The 25,890-nt window shown below is 46.1% G+C and overlaps 1 protein-coding gene across 1 annotated transcript in view; it reads right to left on the bottom strand.

Moving 5' to 3' along the window:
• LOC144681409 (uncharacterized) overlaps positions 1-25,890 on the bottom strand; it is a 119,587-nt gene that overhangs the window by 16,166 nt on the left and 77,531 nt on the right. The window contains exons 34-42 of the mRNA XM_078543004.1: positions 24,519-24,599; positions 23,639-23,692; positions 22,254-22,307; positions 19,813-19,875; positions 19,639-19,701; positions 17,791-17,907; positions 17,050-17,127; positions 12,088-12,141; positions 10,931-10,983 (exon numbers count right to left, since the gene is read on the bottom strand). Of these exons, the coding sequence (XP_078399130.1) occupies positions 10,931-10,983; positions 12,088-12,141; positions 17,050-17,127; positions 17,791-17,907; positions 19,639-19,701; positions 19,813-19,875; positions 22,254-22,307; positions 23,639-23,692; positions 24,519-24,599 (617 nt within the window). The remainder of the gene's footprint in view (positions 1-10,930; positions 10,984-12,087; positions 12,142-17,049; positions 17,128-17,790; positions 17,908-19,638; positions 19,702-19,812; positions 19,876-22,253; positions 22,308-23,638; positions 23,693-24,518; positions 24,600-25,890) is intronic.

Here is a 25,890-nt window from a genome sequence, read left to right on the forward strand (position 1 = left end):
CAACTTTGGATAGACACAAGTGGAAATGTTGATCAAAATTGATCCAAAAACCAAACAGATAATGTTGCATATAGTTCCAAAAAGCTTTATGTTTCTAGCATGATGTTGGGATCTGAAAAAGGCAAAAGGTTTGACAAGACCACAGCTAAACTCTTGGATCACTGGCTTGGGCCTAATTAGTTGTTTGGAATCTTATATTGGAAGCCCAAGTTGGCAGCACTCTTGAGTCTGAGTCAGAAGATCATGAGTTCATGTTCCACTTCTGAGACTTGAGGGATGGGCAATTAATGCTGGCCTAGCCAGCGATGCCCACATTCCATAAATGGACAAAAAATAAATAAATCCAACTACCGAGGGATTGAAGGAAGCTTTCTCTGCTGGTGGCGGAGTTAAGGACAAAGGGGAATAACCTTAAAAATCAGAACCTAGACATTCAGGAGAGAAGCTAGGAAAAACCTTTTCATTCAAGAGCTGGTAGAACTGTGAAATCCTCTCCAATGTGAAACAATAGATACTCAATCAATAATTATAAACCTGACATCGACTTTTTTTTTGCTATACAAGGTTTTAAAGGAGTCAAAGCAGGTGGAGGGAGTTAGGGTACAGATTGACCTTGATCTCATTGAATCGTAGAACAGATTCAAGGGGCTGAATGGCCTCCTCTTGTTGCTATGTTCCTACAATCACTAACACCTTTGCAAGGTAGGGGGCTTATCACATGTTGAAGTATGAGGACTGACTAAAGCATCCCAATGGATATTACAGGTGCAGGGTATGTTCAAAATTTATTCAGCACTGGTTCTCAATCCAAAGTTGATGCATCTTAAAAGACAGATGAACATTTTCAGGGATACAACACTTACTATTGAAATATAAAGTGAAGACACATCAAACAATGGGTGAACAATACATTACCATGGATACACATTACAGAAACCACAAATAGATAAGACTTTAAAATGCCTTAGGTCATAAAGGGGCCACTCTACACTGCAGTTCAGTAACCCATGCACGTTCTGAGATATTTAAAGCAACTGATGTACCAGATTCACAAACCTTGAGCAGAACTCTGCCATTGTAGATAAGTGGAACATAATCTCAAAATACCAGAAGATGATCAATTGGGACCTTTAAAACTGGACGATATGGTTGGGAAGGGATACTAAAGCTATGGATATACTTCACAACACAACTATTTTTTCTGCAAGGGAGGTCAAGGAGAGTGCATCAATGTTCCCTATAGTAGGTGATCAAGAGGTCTGTGGGAGGGAGGAGTGATCAGACTTGGGCTCTTGATGATGGACACCTGATAGGCAGAATGGCCTATCCCCACTCTGTATCTTCTGATGATGACAGAGACACTGGGGGCTTTTTGTTCTTTTATGGGGTGTGAGCATTGCTGTAAAGGCCACATTTATTGCCCATCCCTAATTTTTTTTTTTATTCATTCATGGGATGTGGGCGTTGCTGACTAGGCCAGCAGTTATTGCCCATCTGACCTTATGATGCAAGGAAGGTCATTGATGAAGCAGGTGAAGATAGTTGGGCTGAAGACACTACCCTGAGGAATCCCTGCAGTGATGTCCTGGAATTAAGATGATTGACCTCCAATAACCACAACCATCTTCCCTTGTGCTAGGTATGGCTCCAACCAGTGGAGAGTTTTCCACCTGATTCTCATTGACTCCAGTTTTGCTAGGTCTTCTTGATGCCACACTCGGTCAAATGCGTCCTTGGTGTCAAGGGCAGTCACTTTCACCTCATCTCGGGAGTTTAGCTCTTTTGTCCATGTTTGAACCAAGGCTGTGATGAGGTCAGGAGCGGAGTGACCCTGCCGGAATCCAAACTGAGCACCAATGAGCAGGTTATTGCTAAGCAAGTGCCGCTTGATAGCACTGTTGGTGACCCCTTCCATAACTTTACTGATGATCGAGAGTACATTGATGGGGTGGTAATTGGCCGGTTTGGATTTGTCCTGCTTTTTGTCGGGTCGATGCCAGTGTTGTAGCTTCACCAGGTTGACACCTCATTTTTAGGTATGCCTGGCGCTGTTCCTGGCATGGCCTCCTGCCAGGAGCAGCACGAGGCATAATTGCCCTTGAGAAGGTGGTGGTGACCCACCTTCCTAAACTTTTGCAGTCCATGTGGTATAGGTACACCCACTGTGCTCTTAGGAAAGAAATTCCAGGGTTTTGACCGAGAGAGACATTTCCATACAATCAGTCTGAGTTGACCAACTCTCAAGAGACATTAGTTATCAGTCTTAAGTTTCCAGGTACAGCCTTGTAGGTTCCTGGCTCAGGTTTCAGACTGCATAAATTGGCATTGCCCAGGGCCCAATTCAGACACCTTCCTTCCAAGTTGACCAAACCTTAAGTCAGAATCCCACCGGTCAGGCAAACCTAACTCTGGAACGGCGTTTGTGCACCCAGGATGACGCAGAGATGGGGACACTGATAAAGGTGATGGACACACATAAAATGACATTTGAAGTGGAGGCCAATTGTTGTTCAATGCAAAGCAGATTAGCTGAGCTGCAGCATCAGGTGGTCCAATTATCATGATGTTCTGGTCTATTACTGAATAAATGTCTATGTTCCCCCTGGCTGGAAAGGCATGCAGAGGTTTTTTTTCCCTTGGAGCTAGAGAGTCCAGGTTATAGTCTCAGGGTAAAGGGGTCAGCCATTTTGGACTGAGATGAGGTGGAACTTCTTCAGTCAGTGGGTTCTGAATTTCTGGAATTCTCTACCCCAGACAGCTGGGAATGCTCAGTCATTGAGATTATTCAAGACTATGATCAATAGATTTTTGGGCACTCAGGCAATCAAGAGATATGGGGAAGTGGAGTTGAGATAGAGGTTGAGCAAGGATATTACTGAATGGAGGAAGCTCAAGAGTGCCATAGAGCCTATTCCTGCTCCGATTTCTTAGGGTCCTATGTCCCAATTGTCTCCTATTGACTCCTGCTCAAGACATTTTAAAATTCATTTATGGGATGTGGGCGTCGCTGGCTGGGCCAGCATTTATTGCCCATCCCTAATTGCCCTTGAGAAGGTTGTGGTGAGCTGCTTTCTTGAACCACTGCAGTCCCTGTGGTGTACGTACACCTCCAATGCTGTTAGGGAGGGAGTTCCAGGGTTTTGGCCCACTGGCAGTGAAAGAATTGTGATGTAGTTCCAAGTCAGGATGGTAAGTGACTTGGAGGGGAACTTGCAGGTGGGGTGTTCCCACGTGTCTGCTGTCCTTGTCCTTCTAGATGGTAGTGGTCGTGGGTTTGGAAGGCGCTGTCTAAGGAGGCTTGGTGAGTTCCTGCAGTGCATCTTGTAGATGGTACACACTGCTGCCACTGTGTCAGTGGTGAAGGGAGTAAATGATTGTGGAAAGGGTACTAATCAAGCGGGCTAGTTTGTTCTGGACAGTGTCCAGCCTCTTGAGTGTTGTTGGAGCTGCACTCATCCAGGCAAGTGGAGAGTATTCCATCACATTCCTGACTTGTGCCTTGTAGATGGTGGACAGGCTTTGGGGAGTCAGGAGGTGAGTTACTCGCCGCAGGATTCCTAGCCTCTGACCTGCTCTTGTAGCCACAGTATTTATTTGGCTAGTCCAGTTCAGTTTCTGGTCAATGGAAACCCCCAGGATATTGATAGTGGGGGATTCAGTGATAGTAATGCCATTGAACGTCAAGGGGCGATGGTTAGTTTCTCTCTTGTTGGAGATGGTCATTGCCTGGCAGTTTTGTGGCACGAATGTTTCTTGCCACTTGTCAGCCCAAGCCTGGATATTGTATAGGTCTTGCTGCATTTGAACATGGACTGCTTCAGTATCTGAGGAGTTGTGAATGGTGCTGAACATTCTGCAATCATCAGTGAACATCCCCACCTCTGTCCTTATGATGGAAGGAAGGTCATTGATGAAGCAGCTGAAGATGGTTGGGCCTAGCCTGACACTACCCTGAGGAACTCCTATGATAAATCATCATCATCATGGTACAATTTATGGGACCTCTGGAATCTTATCTACATGATTATTCTTGGTTTGTGAGCTGCTTAGGCACCAGGGGTTTTAGTTTGCTCTGGTAACACACTATTGTATTACTTTTGTTGTTAACTTTGTAAAGGACACATCTTTTTATTTCTGTTGGACTGTGGATTAAAATTACAATGGCTGCAGTTTGAAGGACATGTCTATTGGAACAGTGTGAGGGATATATAAAATGTTGCTGTCCTGGAACAGAGTGTGCCCTGAAAGACAGGATGGTGCCAAGGAGGAGTCTGGTCTAATGGACAACAATGTTTTAATTGGCTCCTGATCAAGTGGCCAGGGTTTGTGTGAGATCAGTGCAGCAGAATAGCCCCTAGCCGGAAAGGAAAAAGGCCTAAAACCTGTGTGTGTAGGATTCCAGTAATTCTACAATAATAGCTAGCTGGCTTTTTCTCCTCATATCTCTATACCCTGAAAACCCCCGTCAAGAGGCAAAGGGGAAAATCACTGTTAGAGACATTGAAAGGCAACTGCTCAACCAGTGAATTACAGACTGAAAGTGCTGGAAGACCACCTCATGTCGTCAACAAAGGACTGAAAGGAATTTGGAAGACATCGATCAAGATCAACCCATCGAATCTTGTACTCCGGAATTAGTGCTATTGAACTGTTTTAACCCACCCTTAAAATCCATGTTTTGTGTGTCTCATGTGTCTTGTGTGTGTATATAGGGATTTAAGAAGGGGGTAGAGTTTAGGTTGCCACTGGTTAAAGACAATTTGTTCAATAAACAGTTATTTACTTATTAAGTTTACAAACTTGGTGCTCGTATCCTGTTAACCTAAATTAAACCATTAGGTGGGTTGATCAAACTTTTTGACATTTGTTGTGGCTCAGAGAGCAGTGGGGCTTGATATTGCTGCGCACTGTCCCCAGTGACAAAGTATTAATTTTGAGTGGGTTTACAGTAGAGTTAAGGAAAGACATTTTACAGAGGCGTGTTAAACCCTGTGGTGCAAGAGGAAACAAAACCTCCATTGAGTAAACAGGCTTTTGGACTGTGGAGGGAATCACAGCTGAACCAATGCTGTCCTCAACCAACATCTGAGGCATTACAGCAGAGGTCAGTGAGGGTCCTGCCTGGATGACTGCCTTGACCCCTTCTTAAACCAGGTCTACTCAGGACAATTGCTGGAACAATCATTGCTTCGCTGACTGAGAACAGAACAAGCTGATTTATCTCCTCCTTGGCCCAGGGGTGAAGATATGGAGACCCTCTATGGACCAGTGACTGAGCCTTGGCATTACACATGGTGATAGACTGACCTCCCGCCAAGGAGTGATCCAATTGTAAGCCCACTTTTATTCTTTGGCTCATGATCATAGGCCTGATCAGGTTCAAAGATTCAGACCCCTGATATCCCATTAAACACCATGGGAGGCAGCGCGCAGTTTGGGAGAGCAAAAGAAGGCATCTTACCTCTCTCTTTGGCTTTTCTTCTTTATTGTGCATCCACTCTTTCCCCATTCAGTTTTTAGAAGGGAGATTTCAGAGCAGCTCTCCCCATTCCCTCCTTCTGGCTCTGGGTTTGACCCAACCCCACGATATGACCAACATCGCATCAATTTATCACGTGCATCCCTTTGTTTCAACCTCATATCTGTGCCATCAATAAGACGGCCGATTTCCACCTTCGTAACACTGCCCCAATCACACTCCTGTCTCAGCTCATCTGCTGCTGAAACCCTCAGTTGTGCCTTCATTACCTATAGACTTGGCTATTCCAATACTCTCCTGGCTGGTCTCCCACATTCTACCCTCCGTAAACTTGAGGTCATCCAAAACTCTGCTGCCCGTACCTTAACCTGCATCAAACCCCGCTTACCTATCACCCCCTGTGCTCACTGACCTACAATGACTCCCAGTCAAGCAATGCCTTGGTTTTAAAATTCTCATCCTTGTTTACAAATCCCTCCGTGGCCTCAGCCCTCTAATCTCCTCCAAGATGGCAACCCTCCAAGATATCTGCACTTCAATCATTCTCGCCTCTCGAGCCTTGATTTTGTGACATTAAAGGTGCTATATAAATGTAAGTTATTGTTGTCACCTGATCACACCAGAAGGGACAGAAAAGGAAGATAAATGGTTGTTGTAACTCACCTCCGCATGCTGGTGGGGGGCAGGAGGGGGAAGGAAAAGAGAGAATGAGAGAAATAATTAGTAATTGTTACCTCAGAGGGTTTTCCATCTGGCTGGAATTGACATAAGGAACAAAAAAACAAAGCTCTCCATGTCAAAATGACAATTCAAAAAACAATTCCCATCCATTTCTCCACCTCCTTCCCCCCCATCCCCCCCAATCCTCTCCTGAAGGTGCAAACTTGTTGCTGGGCTATGGCCCCCAGGCAAGGACAACATCCTTCTGCTACCTTGCTCACATGACAGCAGTGCACCAGTGAGCTATTTGACCAAGGGAGGCTCCACACTCGAGCCTGAATGTGTTGTCACCTGACATGGAGGCATGTGAATGATTTCCAACCTGTAAGGAGGATGGGAGGCAGTGGTGGGCTGGGGGTAGAAATCACCATAGTGGGTCTTCCCCCCTCCTCTCTCCTCTTCCTCCCACCTCTGCATGAACACGGGGTGCTCGGGGCAATTGCTGAAACAAAATTTTATTCTGAAGAAGCTAGGGCAGCACATTAGACATATTCCTCTCCTCCGCCTGGATTGTGGAGGACATCAAGACCTCACAAGGCCAGCTTCCCACCCTTAACCTTCTCGGGAGTTTTATGAAGTTGCTGTATTTATTTAATAATTACCCATTAAACTGACTACAGAAGGTTAATTAACAAGCTAAGTACCCTTTTAAGGATATGATAATTAATAATGACTGCCAATCAACCTCTCTTGCCCAGAAAGTGAAGGTTGCAGGTTGTGCAGTCTCACTCCTTCAGGCTGTGAATTGTTGCTGGAGATTTAAAGGAATATCAAATTTGAAAAGAAATTTTGCTTTTTGTTTCTGTCTCTCTCTCTCTCTTAATCCAATCTTTCCTTCCTTCTCTCTATTTCTTTCTCTGTGCCTGATTTGTCATTCAATTCACCCTCGTTCTCCGCCCTTCCTCTGTTTCTTTCTCCATCCTTAAAACTTGTTGATTAAGGAGATGCCTTGGTGGTCATGTGGTTCACCAAGGTCCCAGATGCCCCACTGCCCTCACCATGTTGTCATCAGCTCGCACTTCCAGCAACTTTGTGGGCAAAAATATTTTGAGCTGAAGGGTCCAGGAACAAGTCTAACTAACAGGGAATGGCGTGATATTGCCATGCAGCAACAAAACCTGGATCGATGTAATTCAGTCTGGGTTTATGATCCAGGAAATATATCCACACCCTTTAGGGGCTGCCTGCAATCTTCTGATATGCACTGAGCATTGACCAGGATTCAGTTAGGAATCACGGAGGGATCTGGCTTGGCACCTTTGACATTCCCCTACTCACCAGTCAAATGACAAATCTGTCTTGAGCCCTGGGCTATTAGGGCTGGGCAAGGGGAGACAACTGCCGAAAAGAGAGACATGTTTCCAAAGTTTTTCATCTCACATTCATCAGGACAAACACAAGAATGCAAAATTTCAAACGATCACAACATTTATACGACAGGAGAAAGGGAGTTAATTGGATGACCACTCAACTCTGTTTGGCTGAGGTGTTGCCCTAGGGAAGACCTTGGCCAAACTTGCCAACCAATCACCCTTTTCCCCTTTAGAATAAATTGAGTGATTATTTGTGAAATTTTACCTTCTTGCCCTGATGAGTGCAAGATGAAAAGCTTCAGCAACAGGTCTCTCTTTTCAGCAATATTCAGGTTCTGCACTACCAAGCGACTACTTGGACACAATATTCCTCTCCTTCCTCGCAAATTTAATGCAGGCCTTCTCAGCAGTTGGTTTTGTCATCACTCATTAAGTTGAGAACCACAAGAAACTATTTTTCAAGATGCTGACATATTTCTGGCTTGCACACTAACTCACAATACAGCAATATGACCAATCCCAAATTTTTCCCATGGGAAATGGATGAAAGCCAAATATTTTTTCTCCTCAGATTCAAGTGTTTTTTTTGTGAGTTTGGTCTGCAAAGGTAATTACAGGGAATTATGCACAGAAGGAGGTCTTTTTTTATTTGTTCACAGGTTGCAGGCATCATTGGCTAGCCCTAATTGCCCTTGAGAAGGTGGCGGTGAGTCACCTTCTTGAACCGCTGCAGTCCATGTGGTGTAGGTACACCCAGAGCGCTGTTAGGAAGGGAGTTCCAGGATTTTGACCCAGCAACAGTGAAGGAACGGCGATATATTTTCAAGTCAGGATGGTGAGTGACTTGAAGCCGTCAGTGGTGGAGGGAGTGAATGTTTGTGGATGTGGTGCCAATCAAGCGGGCTGCTTTGTCCTGGATGGTGTTGAGCTTCTTGAGTGTTGTTGGAGCTGCACTTATCCAGGCAAGTGGTGAGTATTCCATCACACTCCTGACTTGTGCCTTGTAGATGGTGGACAGGCTTTGGGGAGTCAGGAGGTGAGTTACTCACCACAGAATCCCTAGCCTCTGACCTGCTGTTGTAGCCACAGTATTTATATGGCTAGTCCAGTTCAGTTTCTGGTCAATGGTAACCACCAGGATGTTGATAGTGGGGGACTCAGTGACTTTTTCTTATTCATTCACGGGATGTGGGCATCATTGGCTAGGCCAGCGTTTATTGCCCATCCCTAATTGCCCTTGAGAAGGTGGTGGTGAGCTGCCTTATTGAACCGCTGCAGCCCATGTGGTGTAGGTACACCCACAATGCTGTCAGGGAGGGAGTTCTGGGATTTTGATCCAGTGTCAGTGAAGGAGGCGATATATTTCCAAGTCAGGATGATGAGCGGTTTGGAGGGAAACTTCCTGGCGGTGATGTTCCCATGTATCTGCTGCCCTTGTCCTTCTAGATGGTAGCGGTCATGGGTTTGGAAGGTGCTGTACCTAAGGGACCTTGGTGAAATCCTGCAGTGCATCTTGTAGATGGTACACACTGCTGCCAGTGTTCGTCAGTGGTGGAGGAAGTAAATGTTTGTGGATCGAGTCCGATGAAGCTGGCTGCCTTGACCTTGGTGGTGTCTAGCTTCTTGAGTGTTATTCGAGCTGCGCTCATCCAGGCAAGCGAGAGTATTCTATCACATTCCTGACTTGTGCTTTGTAGGTGGTGGACAGGCTTTGGGTAGTCAGGAGGTAAGTTACTCACCATAGGTTTCCTAGTGTCTGACCTGCTCTTGTAGCCACAGTATTTATATGGCTAATTCAGCTCAGTTTCTGGTCAATGGTAACCCCCAGGATGTTGATAGGAGAGATTCAGCGATGGTAATACAATTGACTGTCAAGGAGTGATTGTTAGGTTCTCTCTTGTTGGGGGTGATCATTGCCTGGCACTTGTGTGACGTGAATGTTATTTGCCACTTGTCAGCCCAAGCCTGGATATTGCCCAGGTCTTGCTGCATTTGGATATGGACTGCCACTGCATCTGAGGATTCACGAATGGTGCTGAACATTGTGCAATCATCAGTGAACATCCCCACTTCTGACTTTCTGGTGGAAGGAAGTTCATTAATAAATTTCAGAAAATTGTTGGGCCGAGCACACTACCCTGAGGAACCCCTGCAGTGATGTCCTGGAGCTGAGATGACTGACCTCCAACCACCACAACCATCTTCCTTCGTGTGAGGTATGATTCTAACCAGCAAAGAGTTTTCCCCTTGATTCTCATTGACTCCAGTTTTGCTAGGACTCCTTGGTGCCACACTCGGTTAAATGCTGCCTTGATGTCAAAGGCAGTCACTCTCACCTCACCTCAAAAGAGTTCAGCTCTTTTGTCCATATTTGAACCAAGGCTGTAATCAGAAGCTGAGTGATCCTGGTAAATGCAAACTGAGCGTCAGTGAGCAGGTTATTGCTAAGCAAGTACCGCTCAATAGCACTGTTGATGACCCTTCCGTCACTTTACAGATGATTGAGAGTAGACCGATGGGGTGGAAATTGGCCGGGTTGGATTTGTCCTGCTTTTTGTGGACAGGGCATACCTGGGCAATTTTCCACATAGCCAGGTAGATGTCAGTGTTGTAACTGTACTGGAACAGCTTGGTTAGCGGCGCGGCAAGTTCTGGAGCAAAAGTCTTCAATGCTATTGCCGGAATATTGTCCGGGCCCAAAGCCTTTGCAGTAACCAGTGCCTTCAGCTGTTTCTTGATAATCACGTGGAGTGAATCGAATTGACTGAAATCTGGCGTCCGTGATGCTGGGGACCTCCGGAGGAGGCCAAGGTGGATCATCCACTCGGCACTTCTGGCTGAAGGTTGTAGCAAATGCTTCAGCTTTATTTTTGCACTGATGCGCTGGGCTCCCCCATCATTGAGGTTGGGGATATTTGTGGAGCAGTGAAGGATGGGGTTATTTGTGGATTTGGCCCAAGTGGTCCATGCTGGTGTTAATGCTCCAGACAAACTTCCCCCCACCCTACGGCATCTCACCCTACCAGCACATCCAGTTATTCCCTTCTTCCTTAAGTACTTATCCAGTTTCCCCTGGAATGGAATAGGTGTCAGCTAATCTTGACCCATTTTCACTCTTGGTGCTGATCTGCTGTATGAGGTACCAGCATGATCCACATTGTAAAGTAAATCCCATGAGGGACAAGAGGAGGAGGGTATGTTATTGCCATTATTAGATGTTCTGGTTAAGCAAGAGTAAATTTTTATTATTTGATATACACAACAAACACCTGCTGACTGAATTTACTGCAGACGTCTTTCCTAATATGAAGGGATTCGGTCTGGTTAACATGCCTATCAGACTCCTTAAGTGGATGTTGCTGTGTTTAGATCAGCCTCTCTGGCCTTCAGTTCTCATTTTAATTGAAAAGACAGACACTCACCGCAGTGTTCGCTCATCTCTTGCCGCACGTACGCACGGATTTGGTCCCCCTGTCATGAAGAGCAGGAAGCAAAGGGAAAAGAATTAATGTCGCTGTTTACCGGACTATCACGGGCTGATCCTGCCTCAGGGCGACGCACGTCGGAGTTCTGCAGTCGTCCGCTAATCAGCCCAATTACCACAGCCACATTCCCTCCCTTCAGGCTGATTGGCCCCATTCTGCAGTTTCCTTGGGTGCACCTTTGAAGTTAAGTCTGGAGTGCACTGGCCCTGTTCACAGCGGCTTTCTCAATCAGGCAATTTTTTTTTCCTCTGCCTTGTTTAACTCAGGTGCCATTCTGGAGTTAGCTTTTACATACAATTCGGTTCAGGCATAGACCATTTAGCCACTGCCCCCCATTTTGTTTCATGTCTGTTTCCTGGTCTGATTTTTTTGCCCTCTCAATCCTCTTTTAATCCCTGAACCTGCGTTCGGTTGGCAGCTATCCTGCCATTCACACCTCCTCTTTACTTGTCACATTACCATTCCCTTTGGCCCTGCACCATGAAACGTTTTGTCATTTAATCTCTCCTGTCTAATCACACACCTTCCCTTTTGTTCTTCTTCACCCCCACCCCCCTCTTCCCCATTTCACTTGCTCAAAACCTGTCACCGTACATTTCTAACTTCTCCCAGTTCTGAGGAAAGATCAGAAGCCTGAAATGTTAACTCTGTTTCTCGTTCCACAGAACCTGCTGACTATTTCCAGCATTTTCTGTTTTTATTCCCGAGTTCCGGCAATGTTTTGCTTTTGTACCAGGAAAATTGCTCTACCCTTCTTCAAAATAGAACCATGGGATCTCTTACATCCACCTGAGGGTGCAGGTGGGGCCTTGGCTTAATGTCTCATCTCCTCTGACAGTGTAGCACTCCCTCAGTGCTGCACTGGAGTGTCAGGCTCCAGTCTCTGCAGTAGGGCTTGATCCTACAACCACCTGAGCAGCACCAGGAATAGCCTTACTAAACCTTAACAAGAAACATACACCGCAAATTAGAAAGCCTCCAGAGTTTTAGGCATCATCATAGATTCACTGCAGCGTGACAAGGCAATGTGACTGTTTTTAGGATATTGTATAATAACATCACAGTCCCAACCAAAATGAAAATCACCTACCGTCATTCCTGGATTTCCCTGGTCTCCTTTTGGACCGTCAGGACCCAACTCACCCTTAACCACAGAAAACAAAAAAAAAATGGTTACACTGCCAGTAAAGGCCAATGTGAGCCAATGAGGAAAACACAGAACACAGCACCAACTACATCAAAGTAACACCAAAGATACTCAAAAGGGAAAAATAAAAAGTTTCTACAGAGTGTAACCTAACTTTTGGTGGGATTTGCAATCAAGATGTGACAGTCAAGAAGTGTCGTGGCATCTTACATCACAGAAGGAGGCCATTCAGCCCATCCTCCCTGTGCTGGCTCTTTGAAAGAGCTATCCAATCAGTCCCACTCCCTTGTTCCTTCCACATGGCACCAAACTCTTTAAGTATTTACCCAATTATCTTTCCGAAGCTACTTTGAATCTACTTCCACTGCTCTTCCAAGCAGCGCATTCCAGATCATCACAACTCGCTGCTTAAAACAAATTCGTCCCATCTCCCTCTCTGGTTATTTGGCCAATCATCTTAAATCTGTGTCCTCTGGCTACTGACCCTCTTGCCAGTGGAAATCGTTTCTCCCCATTTATGCTATCACAACATGTCATAGTTTGATGGCCTCTTTTAAATGCCACCACCCCCCCACCCCTTTAATCTTCTCCACTCTGAAGAGAGCAGCCCCAGCCTCTCCAGTCTCTCCACCTTGCTGAAGTCCCTTATCCCTGGTAACATTCCCAGAAATCTCCTCTGCATCCTCCCCAAGGGCTGCAGTCCATGGGTTGGAGGGAGGTGAAGCTTCCTCTACACTCCCTGCGTGGGGCCTTTTCAGGCTCTCGAACCAACCATCCCTTAGGCCTCTATCTTTACAGCTGATGCCAAATGATGGACATTGGTTTTTGTTGCTGCTGAATCATATTGATGGGGAAACAGAGTTCAAGCTTCCTCAAACTCATTTCTAAAAAGACTGACTGACAGGAAGAGGAGTGGAACCTTGCAGCAGTTTGGATTATATTCAAAAGCAGGGTTAAAACCATGGTTGAAAGAGCAAGTGTTCTTCAGTCCAAGGTGACTTCAGCCCAGCATCTTTTATATTATCTGCTCTAACACCTAAAGGCAATTCTGGTGATCTAACATCTCTGGATTTAACAATTTCAGTTATCCTCATTTGACGTGAGACTCAACTGGACGATGAGTTTGGTGACCGGGGCCCAATGTGACGCAAACCTGTTGGTCTCGGCTGCTGCAGGAGGGTTGCCAATGCTCTAGGAGGGTTGCCAATGCTCTAGGACTGTCCTGGACTCTCCAGGAATTGGAAGCTTGATTTCCAGCACACTGCTGAGAGTAATTCCTGGAGAATAATCGTAGGGGCATTAAAAAAAAGAGGTCCACATTTTTTCTACTTTCTTTGAGTACTTTTGGTTTCAGTTAAAAAAATATTTAAGGTGAATAAAAGGGTACTTGATTGATGGTCAAGAATCATCCAATTGAGTAATTTTGCCATTGCAATTGGTGTGGGAAGGTGGGGGATGGTGAGGATGGGATGTGCTGTCTGAGCAACGGCAGGAGTGCAGGGGCATGTGATGATGAAGCCCCCAGGACAACCTCCTAACAGCATTGGCAACCCTGCTCTGTACATGACGGCAATTGGTGGGCCAGTCACTGCCTGGAGTAGTGTGCCATACCGGGGGAAAGACACTCTCCCACTCATGGGGCAAACAGACCGCTCACACTGTTGGCTTCGCCTGGGTGAAACCGCATCTCACAACAATCCTGGCTGGTCACGGCAAAACTAAAGAAGGGAACAAAAGAAACTGTCTTTGTCCATGGCATCTGAATGCTCCTGGTGTTCCATCCAGCATGAAAATCAGTGACAGATTCCTTGACATTTCCTGAGGTAAGATACTTTGATAAGCAGCAGCCTCTGGCTCATGAAGACGTCTGATACTCAACAGCTGTGCTCCGCAAGACTAATTAGTTCCCCAAATACAGTCCCTAAGTCAAAGAGCTGCCAGGTTAGTGTGTTATCGCTAAGGTGCATGTGTCGCTTTATGGACATAGATGCCACTGTGTGTTTCTGTTTTAGAATTCACGATATCCTGAATTCAAAGGTTCATGGTCCTCAATGTCCTGACTGATAACAATATTTCAACCTAGGCTGCAATTTGGAACAGTCACCCCCTCGAAGGCCTTTTTGATTATAATAAAGTTTGTGGTGGGGGAGGGGGGCAGGGAAATTTGATTTGATGTTCATTGAGTTGAGCCATCTGTTTGCTTCAATGCAAAGCAATTTTATATTGGGTCAGGGCTGTTGCAACTTCCTTGATTTGGCAAAACTCTCCATCACAATTTATCACTTGTTGATTCCCGCCCTCACGTGTTGTGCTACCTATTAAAATGTTTGAATTAGCGGGGATAGCTGGGGAGGCATCTTGGAATTTCCAAACTCGGAGCAGGGGCTAGGTCTTGAAAACAAAGGGTTGGTGGGGTATGGGGGGACATGGATTGGATCGACACCTTTCACCTGAAGGGGTAAGAGCTGGATTTTCCTCCCCCCTTACCCTCATGGCATTCTCATGGCGGGGAGGAGAGGATGGGTGGGACTCAGATCGGTAGCCTCCCCTTTAGCCTAGCCCTGGGGTTTACTGAGGGTGGGAATAACAGAATGATTATAATGAGGCGGAAGCAGGGTTGCCAGCCTCCTGCCTTACTTCCTTGATGCCTGCTGCTCTTGAAATTTCCAGGTCCTGACGCTTGTGCTGGGCTCTGTCACGGGGCGTGAGTCTGCAGGAGGGCCACCTCCAGCACCATTTAAATGATTCAGGATATGATATCCACGTGATCTAGGAGTTGGACAAGCACAACCTAACAGCGGTGTTGCAACAAAACTCCGGTCCCTTATCCATCTTCTTCCACCCTTTCTAACAATTCTTCACCCAATCATTGACTCAGCTACATATTTTTTAAAAATTCACCCTCTGAATAGGGATGTCATTGGCAATGTCGCCATTTTATCGTCCATCTTTTAGTTACTGTTGTAAAGGCTGAGTTGAGCCTTATTCTTGAAGTGTTGCAATTCGTGTAGTAAGATACTCAAACAGTGTTAGGCAGGACTTCCAGGAAATTGACCCAACCGGAAGGAATGGTTGATATGTTTCTAAGGCAGGATTGTGTCTGCCTTAGCGGAATGTGAAGGGGCAAGGCCAAGGCCCCCTCGACAGCACTTTCCAAACCCTTGGCTTCTACCACCTAGTAGGACAAGGGCAGCAGATACATGGGAACACCACCACCTGCAAGTTCCCCTCCAAACCACACACAATCCTGACTTGGAGCAACCACCATTCCTTCACTGTTGCTGGGTCAAAACCCTGGAACTATATTCCTACCTGTACTGTGGGTGTACCTATATCACATAAACTGCAGCTATTCAAGAAGGTGCTTCACCACCACCTTCACAAGGTGAGGCAGTGGCATAGTGGCATTGTCACTGACTGGTATTCCAGAGACCCAGAGTAATGCTCTTTCGGCCCTGTTCAGCCCTGTTCTTTGTAGACAGAAAGAACATGTACACACATTGCGCCTGTTTCAGCTAAACAAAATAAGTGACAGCCATTCACTGGTTCATTCCTCAGGGCAATGTCTTGACCAATCAGGGTCAAGCCACCTGGTTTAAAATTCAAGCAACGGTTGGCAGTTAACTGTCAGTCACCATTACTGATGCATTCTCCACGGCAATGCCTCTACCAATCAGAGTCCACCTGCCAACCAATCAACACTCTCTTCACATACAGTATACATTGTTGTTTTCCCCTTGAATTTGTATTCTTGCGAGTGTCCTGATGAGTGTAAGACAAAAAGCTTTGACAGGTCTCTTTTTTCAGCACTTAACTCAGAACCTTGTGACTCAGAGATGTGAGTGCTACCAAGTGAGCCACAGCTGACCAACTATAAGCACATTCTAGAAAATTAGTTTCGATCGACAAACAAATGCTTGACTAACTCAAGCTTTGTCCAAAACGTATCCATTACACAGGGAGCAGGCTTGTTGTTAAAGATATCTTCGCTGATTTAATTAACAAAGTCAATGTATGAGAACATCTTCATATTCATTTTTAAATATCCTCATTCTCAGATCAATAAGGATGAACCTAGAAGTAAAGTCTCAACCCTGTTACATTAAAGAAAGTTACCCCTCTCACACGCTGTCTAATAGAGAAGGTGGCCTTCTTCTAGGTATGGGTTTGTCTAGTATTTTGTAGTTGACTGGTGATGGTGAAAAAAAAAGATGAAATGGATATATACCAGAAAAGGAAAAAACAAATCTGGGTTAAAGGGAAAGAATGGAGTAAGTGGGATCAATTGGATAGTTCATCCAAAGAGCTGTCACAGGTACAATGGGCTGAATGTCCTCCTTCTGTGCTTTATGACTCTATGATTACCAATACCAAGTTAGGTTACAGTGTCAACGCAGAGCCGTCACAGCTATCTTACCCCGTGCCTAACACAATTGTAGAAATGTGGCCCTGCAAGTACCTTACATGTTGCATAAGGCTGAGATGAATATGAGCTTATTGTAACCTGACCAACAAGAATACAGCTTGCACATACACATCGGAACATTAAAACTGGCTTTGGTTAGATATCTAGCCCAGATCCGCAGGTCTTGCCATCCTGGCAATGATATAAAGCCAATATGCATGTTAATGCATTTAATCTGGGCTCCATTAAAAATTCACCCAGCAGTCCAGTTCAAGATCTGAAGAGAACTCAAATCTGAAGAGGACACAGATGGATTGGAGTCATGGGGGTGCTTGGACTTAGCGCTGTCTGATTGGAAATGGAGGCTCCATGATCACATACCACTGGGAACCTCTGTTAGACATTGAGCTACATAGTGTGTTAAGTAATTGCATGTTCCAGTGCTCTGGAACGTTCAGGGTACGTGCTCCTCTCAATCCGCTCATTGTTCTGACACTTACTGGATCTCCTCTCTCCCCAGGGACTCCTGGAATTCCTCTTGGACCCGGGACGCTCTCACCAGGAGGACCTCTTTCACCCTAGGGTCAATGACAAAACGGCAACACCGTTACAACATTCCGCCTCCATGGTCTGGAGCACAACAACTCAACTGCACCGGCAACTAATGACAGGAAAAGGTTCTCAGAACCACTGAGGGTTGCCAACCTCATCGCAAAATGGTGCTGAGAAGATACCAAGTGTGGTCCGTTTTAGATGGCCAGGCTAAACTAACCAACAGAAAAATAGTTTCCAGTTGTTAAAGTGTAGTTACTTTGAATTAATGAAAACCAGATGGTGGGTAATGAAGTGGAAATTTGCTATGCAGCGAGCGATCCAGTTTGTAGTCTGGGCTACGAATAAAGAATTGCACCATTCAGATCTCCGAATCTGTCATGTACAAAAAAAATTGCTGTGAAATTTAGGGCAAATTTCAGGAAGGCATGAAAATTAAATCATTGTAACTTTAGTAGAGAATTAAGAACTACTGGCATTGCGAAGTACTTGATCTGTAATCTTGATCTTCTAATTGACCTGCACATCAATAATTCATTCATAGAACAGGAGAGACAGTCATCCAATATTGTTTAATTCTTAGCATGCTGGAGTTTCTATGATAGAATCAAGAAATGAAATGCCAACAGCAAGAGATAAACAGCCTACAAAATAAACCTGGAACATACAGAGCAAGAATAATTAATTACCTTTTGACCCTGAATTCCTTCAGGTCCCCTGGGACCTGCTGAGCCCAGAGGTCCGGGTGGACCGGTCACCCCATCGAGTCCTCGCAGGCCAGGGGGACCAGCAACACCAGGAATGCCCTGAAAATAGAAAGACCGATTACGGTAAGAGTGACTGCATTGTAGGGTTGGCAACTGTCCAGGGTTAGCCTGGGGAAATTCAAGGAATTGAAGATTAATCTCCAGAACGCTGTTGCGAGCAGAAGGCCAGGAGAATGATCATCAGGAAAATTCCTGCGAACACTTTTCACTGATTAGTAAACGAAGAGTGGCTGTTAGACCGAGACTCAAAGCCATCCAACTGAGTAACCCTTTGCTTTCTCGGTTGCCGTGGCAACACAGATGGACGAGTTGGGCGCACGATGACGTCAGCAATGGGGTGGGTGGTGGGCAGGAGGTCACATGGCCCCCAGGAATGCATCCCATCAAAGTTGGCAGCCCTACTTCAGCCGTGAATGTTCATCCTGTGGACTCTGAGTAACTGATGTCACAGGAAAACAGCAACGCCACATTCCCTGATTTTTCTAAACCCAACCCACTGAAACACCTCAAAGAGTCATTCAAACTCCAGGAAAAAATCAGTCCCGTGGACTTAGTCCAGCAGCTGTATAGCATAGCTACACATGAAGATTATACGAGCATGCATTGGTCAAATGGGTAGAAGCTGATAATATCGCTTGGTGCTTCTCATTTCGGTCATTAGATGCCAATTTTTCCATCGGCTTCCACTGACTTGTGTAGAATCGAATTAGGAAACATCCTGTCACAGACTCGTTCAACATGGCCGTGCAAATGAATATTCCCACTAATGAAGCAAGGGGGCTTGATCAACCTAATGTATTAGTTTCTTTAGAAAATACAGAATTTAACATAACTTTGATTGACCATGGAATCTAATGCCTTTGTTTCATTTCTGCAGCCACACTCTATATAATCAGCGTCGGCCCCAGCTTGGTGAGTCGCGCCTCACTGTCAGCAGGTTCTGGGTTTGAGGCCCACTCCAGAGACTTGAGCCCGTAATCCAGGCCGATGCAGCCAGTGCATTAGCTCCACTGTCGGGAGGTGCCAGCGTCAAAGTCAGGGCGTTAAACTTCCAGGCCCCCCCCACCCCGAGGTTGGGAACGGGGACACGCGGGACCTGAAAACGATGAGGCTGACTGGCATGCCGGTCTCCGGGTCTCATTTCCGACGTCTGCCATTTTGGCCGAAGCAAGTTTGGGGCCTGGGGTGGCTGGGCTGTACCCCCCTGCCCCCCGAGGCGGGTAGGCAAACAGGGCTCGTTCAGAGACTTGTTAAAGTTGAGCTAAGGAGACAGAGCGGGGTTTTCCCGATGCGACAGGGGTGTGGAGGGACGGATCAGCTGCCCGGAGGTGGGAGCCCTGAACCCTGCTTGCCTGATTTGGAGGCTGCAATTAAAGGACACCTTGGAGCAGAGTGGTGGCCTGGCTGACTTTTGTGTGTGTTTTTTTTTTAATGAAAGTTTTAAGAAGTGGCTGACAGGGCACCTTCTTGTGGAGGCACCCTCGCAGTTAGTCCTCGGAAACCCTCTGACTGGGCTTCCCGTTTCGCGAGCCCCCCTGCCACCCTTCATTGGACAGGGAATCACTCTCCAAACCGATTAAGGCTACACCCAGCTAACAGTCTTAAACTTAATCAGTTTCCCACGAGAGGTGGGTTTGGGACCTGAAAAGAGTTCCAACCCCTATTCCCCGCCTCCATGCTGAAAATCCAGCCCATAGTTTCGATTTCTCTTTCCTCTGATTCGGCAGTCGACACGTGGATCTGCACTTTGCGTCGGTAATTTTAACTCACCCGCTCTCCTTTCTCTCCTCGTTCTCCCTTTTGTCCCTGGAGTCCAGAGAACCCTCGGTCGCCCTGTAGGACAGACCAGAGCAGATCAATGCTATGAGCTACATGTAGGTCATGTGTCAGGAATGCCTTTGTCCTGTGACGCTATTCTACAAAGACCTGCCACTGGTTTCATACCTTGGGTCCAATGAGCCCTTCTTTCCCAGAGAGACCTGGGGGACCAGTAGCACCAGGTTCACCCTGAAAGACAAAATGGCAATCAATACAGTGTACAGTAACACTACTATTCCTGATTTTTCCAGTCCAGTGTGTAGCCCAACTGCACATTCTGTCATGTATACCCCAAAGAGGACCACATAGAAAGCCCCACTCCCGTTCGCTCCTGACATATAAGGTGAGGAAAGAGTCAATGCCTTTGACATCAAGGCAGCATTATAGGTCTCAAGGAGCCCTAGTAAAACTGAAGTCAATGGGAATCAGGGGGTAAACTCTTCACTGGCTGGAGTCATACCTAGCACAAAGGAAGACAGCTATCATTGCCGGATGCCAATCATCTCAGCCCCAGGACATTACTGCAGGAGTTCCTCAGGAGAGTGGGACATGGAAATTGAGGTAATAATGTTCCCATGTACCTGGTTCACTTGTCTTTCTAGGCGGTGGAGGCTGCAGGCTTGGGTGGTGTTTCAGAAGAAGCCTTGGTGAGTTCCTGCAGTTCCTTCTTTAGCTACTGCCACAACCTTGGTGTCACATTTGATCCCAAGATGAGCTTTCACCTCATATTTGTGCTATCACCAAAACTATTTCCGCTTCTGTAACATTGTTCGACTTCACCCTGTCTCAGCTCACCTGTTGCTGAAACCCTCATTCATACCTTTGTTACCTCCAGACTTGACTATTCCAACACACTCCTGACTTCTACCCTCTGTGATCATGGGGTCATCCAAAACTCTGCTGTCCATGTCCTAATTTGCAGCAAGCCCCATTCACTTATCACCCCTGTGTTCGCTGACCAACATTGGCTCCCGGTTAAGCAACATCTTGATTTTAAAATTCTCATCCTTGTTTTCAAATCCCCCCATGGCCTCACCTCTCTCTACATCTGTCATCCCCTCCAGCCACACAACCCTCTGAGATCTGTGCTCCTCTAATTCTGGCCTCACTACCATTCCCAGTTTTAATTGTTCCACCATTGGTGCCTTTGCCTTCAGTTGCTTAGGCCCTGGAATTCTCTTCCTACACCTCTCCGCCTCGCTTTCCTCCTTTAGGACACTCCTTAAAACTGACCTCTTTGACCAAGCTTTTGGTCATCTGACCCAATATCTCCTTATGTGGCTCGATGTCATACTTCGTTTTATAATACTCCTGTGAAGCACCTTGGGACATTTCATTATGCCAAAGGTGCTATATAAATACAAATTGTTTTTCCTGCTGTTGAGAGTGTCCTGGAGCCAACCATCTTCAACAACTTCATCAATGACCTTCCCTCCATCATAAGGTCAAAAGTGGGGCTGTCCACTAATGATTACACAGTGTTCAGTGCCATTCCCAAGTCCATGCCTATAAGCAGCAAGATCTAGACAACATTCAGGCTTGAGCTGATAAATGGAAAGCAATATTTGTGTCACAGAAAGTGCTAGGCAATGACCATCTCCAACAACAGAGAATCTAAACATCTCCCCTTTGTATTCCATGGCATTACCATCACTGGACTCCCGCACCACCCCCCAAACTATCATCATATTTTGGACCAGGGACTTAACTGGACCAGTTATATAAATACTGTGGCTATGAAAACAGACCAGAGATTGGGAATTCTGCAGTGAGTAACTCACCTCTTGACTCCCCAAAGTCTGTCCCTGTCTACAATGCATAGGTAAGGAGTGTGACGGAATACTCTCACTTGCCTGGATGAGTGCAGCTCCCACAACACGAAAGAAGCTTGACACCATCCAGGACAAAGCAGCTGGCTTAATCGGCACCCCATCCAACAACTTTAGTGTTCTCTCCCTCCATTGGTGCACAGTGGCACCAGTGTGTATCATAGACAAGATACACTACAACAACTCAACAAGCCTCTGTCAACAGCACCTTCCAAATCCACAACCTCTGCCACCTCGAAGGACAAGGACAGCAGATTCATGGGGACACCACCACCTGCAAGTTCCCCTCCAAGCCTGACTTGGAACTATATTGTCACTCTTTCACTGTGGCTAAACACTGGAACTTCCTTCCTACACCACATAGACTGCAGCAGTTCAAGATGGTGGTTCACCACCACCTTCTCAAGGGCAAGTACATGTGGGTAATAAATGCTGGCCCAGTCAGCGATGTCCAGATCCCATTGACAAACAAACAAAAAAATGATCAGGGGCCAAATTTCGCACCATTTCCCAGAGTTAAAATGGCCTCCTGTGTTTCCATACTTAGTTTTAACCAGCTTTGTAATATTTCCTTTGATTTGGTGGTGACTAACCGAAGCAATGATTGAATCTGGATCAATGCATTTGTCAGTGTTCAGTGATGTCCAGGTGATGACTTATCTTCCATCCCCTACCCTTAAAATCACGACAGCACCTAAACGTGCCGGGATCTGAGCACCATTTCCATGGTTTCTTTACCTGTTCTCCCTTTTTGCCAGGGAATCCGAGTCTCCCAGGAATGCCAGGGTCACCCTGCATAAAAAAAATGCACAAAGTAAAGAAACAAGAAGGCTTGCCAGAGACAGGACTGAGATCTGCTTTTTAATTATGAATGGGTTTGGATGCAGTCACTATTAAAGATGGACAATGACAGAAATCATGGCCTGAATTTTTCCCTCATCGGGCGGGCTTGGTGGGAGCAGTCAAGGAGCTGACTGCCACCCGCAATTGGCTCCGCACCGCGATTTCACACAGACGGGCCGATTAAGGCCCACCCTGCGTGGATCGCGAGCGGTAGCGCTCAGCAATACCTGTGTGGGCAGGGGGAGGAGGGAGAGCAGGCCTAGCAAGCAGTTCGCGCGAGAGAGCGCTTCAATCTCCCTGAAGCATGGAGCTGCCTCAGGGAGACTGAAGCGCTTTTTAAAAAAATAAATAAAGACATTAAAAATTTAACGAAGCATGTCCCCTCATGGGACTGTGTCACAAGAGATGGGGCATGTTTTTATTTTCAAAATAAAGTTTTTATTTAATTTGTATTAGCTTCAGGAAGACTCAACCTGCTCGTGGGTGAGGTTTCCTAAAAAACATAAAGGCCGCTTGGCCTTTTCGCCTGCCCCGCCGACCGTTAGGTTGGACGGGCAGGGTAAACTTCAACTTAATCACCTTGTTAATGGCCTCAATGGGCCTTTCAATTATCAGCGGGTGCGCAGCTGAACGAAATGTCGCGCGTGTGCACGATGATGTCGGGACGTACGCCCAACGTCATCGCGCGTCATATTATGTTCGGGCGTGTCGGGTGCGCGCACACACACTGAAGGTAAAATTCTGGCCCATGTCTACAAAATAGGAGGAAAAGACAAGACTAAGCGTTAGGCCTGTGCAGCCTGCCCCATCGTTACTTCACCTTTCTCTTCTACTCTATATATCCCGGAGTACCTTTGCTTTCCATATGAGGCTGGGAGGAACTCCCTCACACAAAGGGGAGTGGAAAACTGGAAACCTTTCCCTCAAAAAGCTGTTGGGGCTGGGGGGTCAATTGAAAAGTTCCGGAACGGAGGTTGATAGATTTTGGCTAGGTAAGGCTATTAAGGGATGCAGAATCACACTGGGTTGATGGAGATGATGTACAGAACAGTAATGCTTTATGTAAATCTTTAAATAAAAATGAAAATCTACATATTAGCTTTGCATATTCACCTGATGCTGTTTTAACTATTACAATTTTAATGATGATATTAACTAGTTCTCACTTCAATATTTCACCTCCTAACTTCAGGCTTAAATTACTTGTTTCCTCTTAAATTTTGTTTCTATCTAATTCAAAAGATAAATGAAACCGCTAAATCTCCGTGCCTGCTTCTTACCTTACTTCCCTTCTGCCCATCGACACCACAGGCACCTTTCACCCCTCTGTCACCCTGTAAAACAAATCCAAGGTTGCACACAAAATGTTTACCAGCCCCCTGTGTATACCAGCTCTCTGTGTATACCAGCTCTCTGTGTATACCAGCCCTCTGTGTATACCAGCCCTCTGTGTATATCAGCCCTCTGTGTATACTAGCCCTCTGTGTATACCAGCTCTCTGTGTATACCAGCCCTCTGTGTATACCAGCCCTCTGTGTATACCAGCCCTCTGTGTATACCAGCTCTCTGTGTATACCAGCCCTCCGTGTATACCAGCCCTCCGTGTATACCAGCCCTCTGTGTATACCAGCCCTCTGTGTATACCAGCTCTCTGTGTATACCAGTCCTTTCCTGTAACAGTTAACATTTTTAAGGTCTATATATGGCATATGAAAAACACCTCAAGTAACCGTGCAGGCAATGCTGCTCTTCCCGAGGATGTTCCTGGTAGTTGCTGGGTGGACCTCGGGATTGAATCTCGGCATAGCCACTCGGATTGCCCATGGAGTTCCAATGCTGTGGGTTTTTTTTTACACAAGCATAAAAGGTTTCACTCCTGCGCGGTGAGGTCAAGTAATTTACAAGTCGTTTCTCACGTGTCGGAAAAACAAAAGAGAGATACAGCTTGGTCAACATGATCCAAATTGCCCTCCATTCGCTGCCATCGTGTGGCAGGACTGCAGGTATTAATAATTCAGCCCAGTATTCCAAGCTTGAAAAGCCATTTGTACACACAGCCCAAGTTTGGAAGGCTTCATTGCATGAACTGCCGACAGTTGGAGTCAATGCGGTTTAAAGATTTCACACATGCCCCTCATAACCTTCCCCACAATGACTTACTTTGAAACCTTTAGGCCCCACTTCTCCCCTCTCGCCATGGTTTCCTTTCACTCCATCGACGCCATCCTTTCCTGGTATTCCCTATAAAGCATCAACCCGGAAAGAACAAAGTTAGCAAACAGTAACAGACATCAAGTATGGCATCGCCTTAAAAATCCCCTGGAGAACGCAATGATAACAGCACAAAAAAAGACCTCATTTCCTATCAGCTGATATTAATTAAATCAGAAGAGATCAAGGATTGCTGCCTGTTAGTTAAGATTCAATGTCCCAAGGAGCTCCAACTCTCTGAAGCCGTACAATACCCTAGCCAGAATACTGTGCACCATTCTGGTAGCACGGCACCTGGATCTTAAAAGGATTCAGTAAATGCAGAATGAATCTTTCCATTTGCACAACTGTTAGGGCAGTGGGACAGGACGGCTCACTGCAACAAGTTGGTCTCTTTGTCTGAATACGATCCTTTAAAATTTGTAACATTTCTGTAATGTTAAATTCCACGGTTCTCTCAACGTCAGCCAGCTGAAACCAGGCTGGTCACCCGTGGTAACTTCGAGTATTAACTGACCATCCAGAGGAAATGAGAGAGAAAGTTCTTTGTCCCTTACCTTAGCCACGTGTAGACAATGTGGCTTTTATGATTTAAAAAACTCACAGTTAAGACTCTATAACATTGTCTGAGAAGAAGGAACTTGCATTTCAATTCGTATGACTCTGAAGAAGAGTCATACGGACTCAAAACATGAACTCTGTTTTTCTATATCCACCGATGTCGCCAGACCTGCTGAGTATTTCCAGCATTTTCTGTTTTTATTTTAGATTTCCAGCACCCACAGTAGATTGCTTTTATTACTTTTTAATTCGTTCACGGGATGTGTGCTTTGCTGGCTGGGCCAGCATTTATTGCCCATCTCTAGATGCCCTTGAGAAGGTGGTGGTGAGCTGCTCCCTTGAACCGCTGCAGTCCCTGTTTGGGTAGGGACACCCACAGTGCTGTTAGGGAGCAAGTTCTAGGATTTTGACCCAGCGACAGTGAAGGAACGGCGATATATTTCCAAGTCAGGATGGTGTGTGACTTGGAGGGGAGCTACCAGGTTGTTGGTGTTCCCATCTATCTGCTGCCCTTGTCCATCTAGATGGTAGTGGTCATGGGAAGGTGCTGTCTAAGGACCCTTGGTGAATTCCTGCAGTGCATCTTGTAGATGGTACACACTGTGCGTCGGTGAAGGAGGGAGTGAATATTTGTGGAAGTAGTGCTGATCAAGCAGACTGCTTTGTCCTGGATGGTGTCCAGCTTCTTGAGTGTTGTGGGAGTTGCACTCATCCAGGCAAGTGGAAAGTGTTCCATCACACTCCTGATGTGTGCCTTGTA

Source organism: Cetorhinus maximus, chromosome 6 (genome assembly GCF_964194155.1).
Source record: "Cetorhinus maximus chromosome 6, sCetMax3.hap1.1, whole genome shotgun sequence".
NCBI classification, from domain to species: domain Eukaryota; kingdom Metazoa; phylum Chordata; class Chondrichthyes; order Lamniformes; family Cetorhinidae; genus Cetorhinus; species Cetorhinus maximus.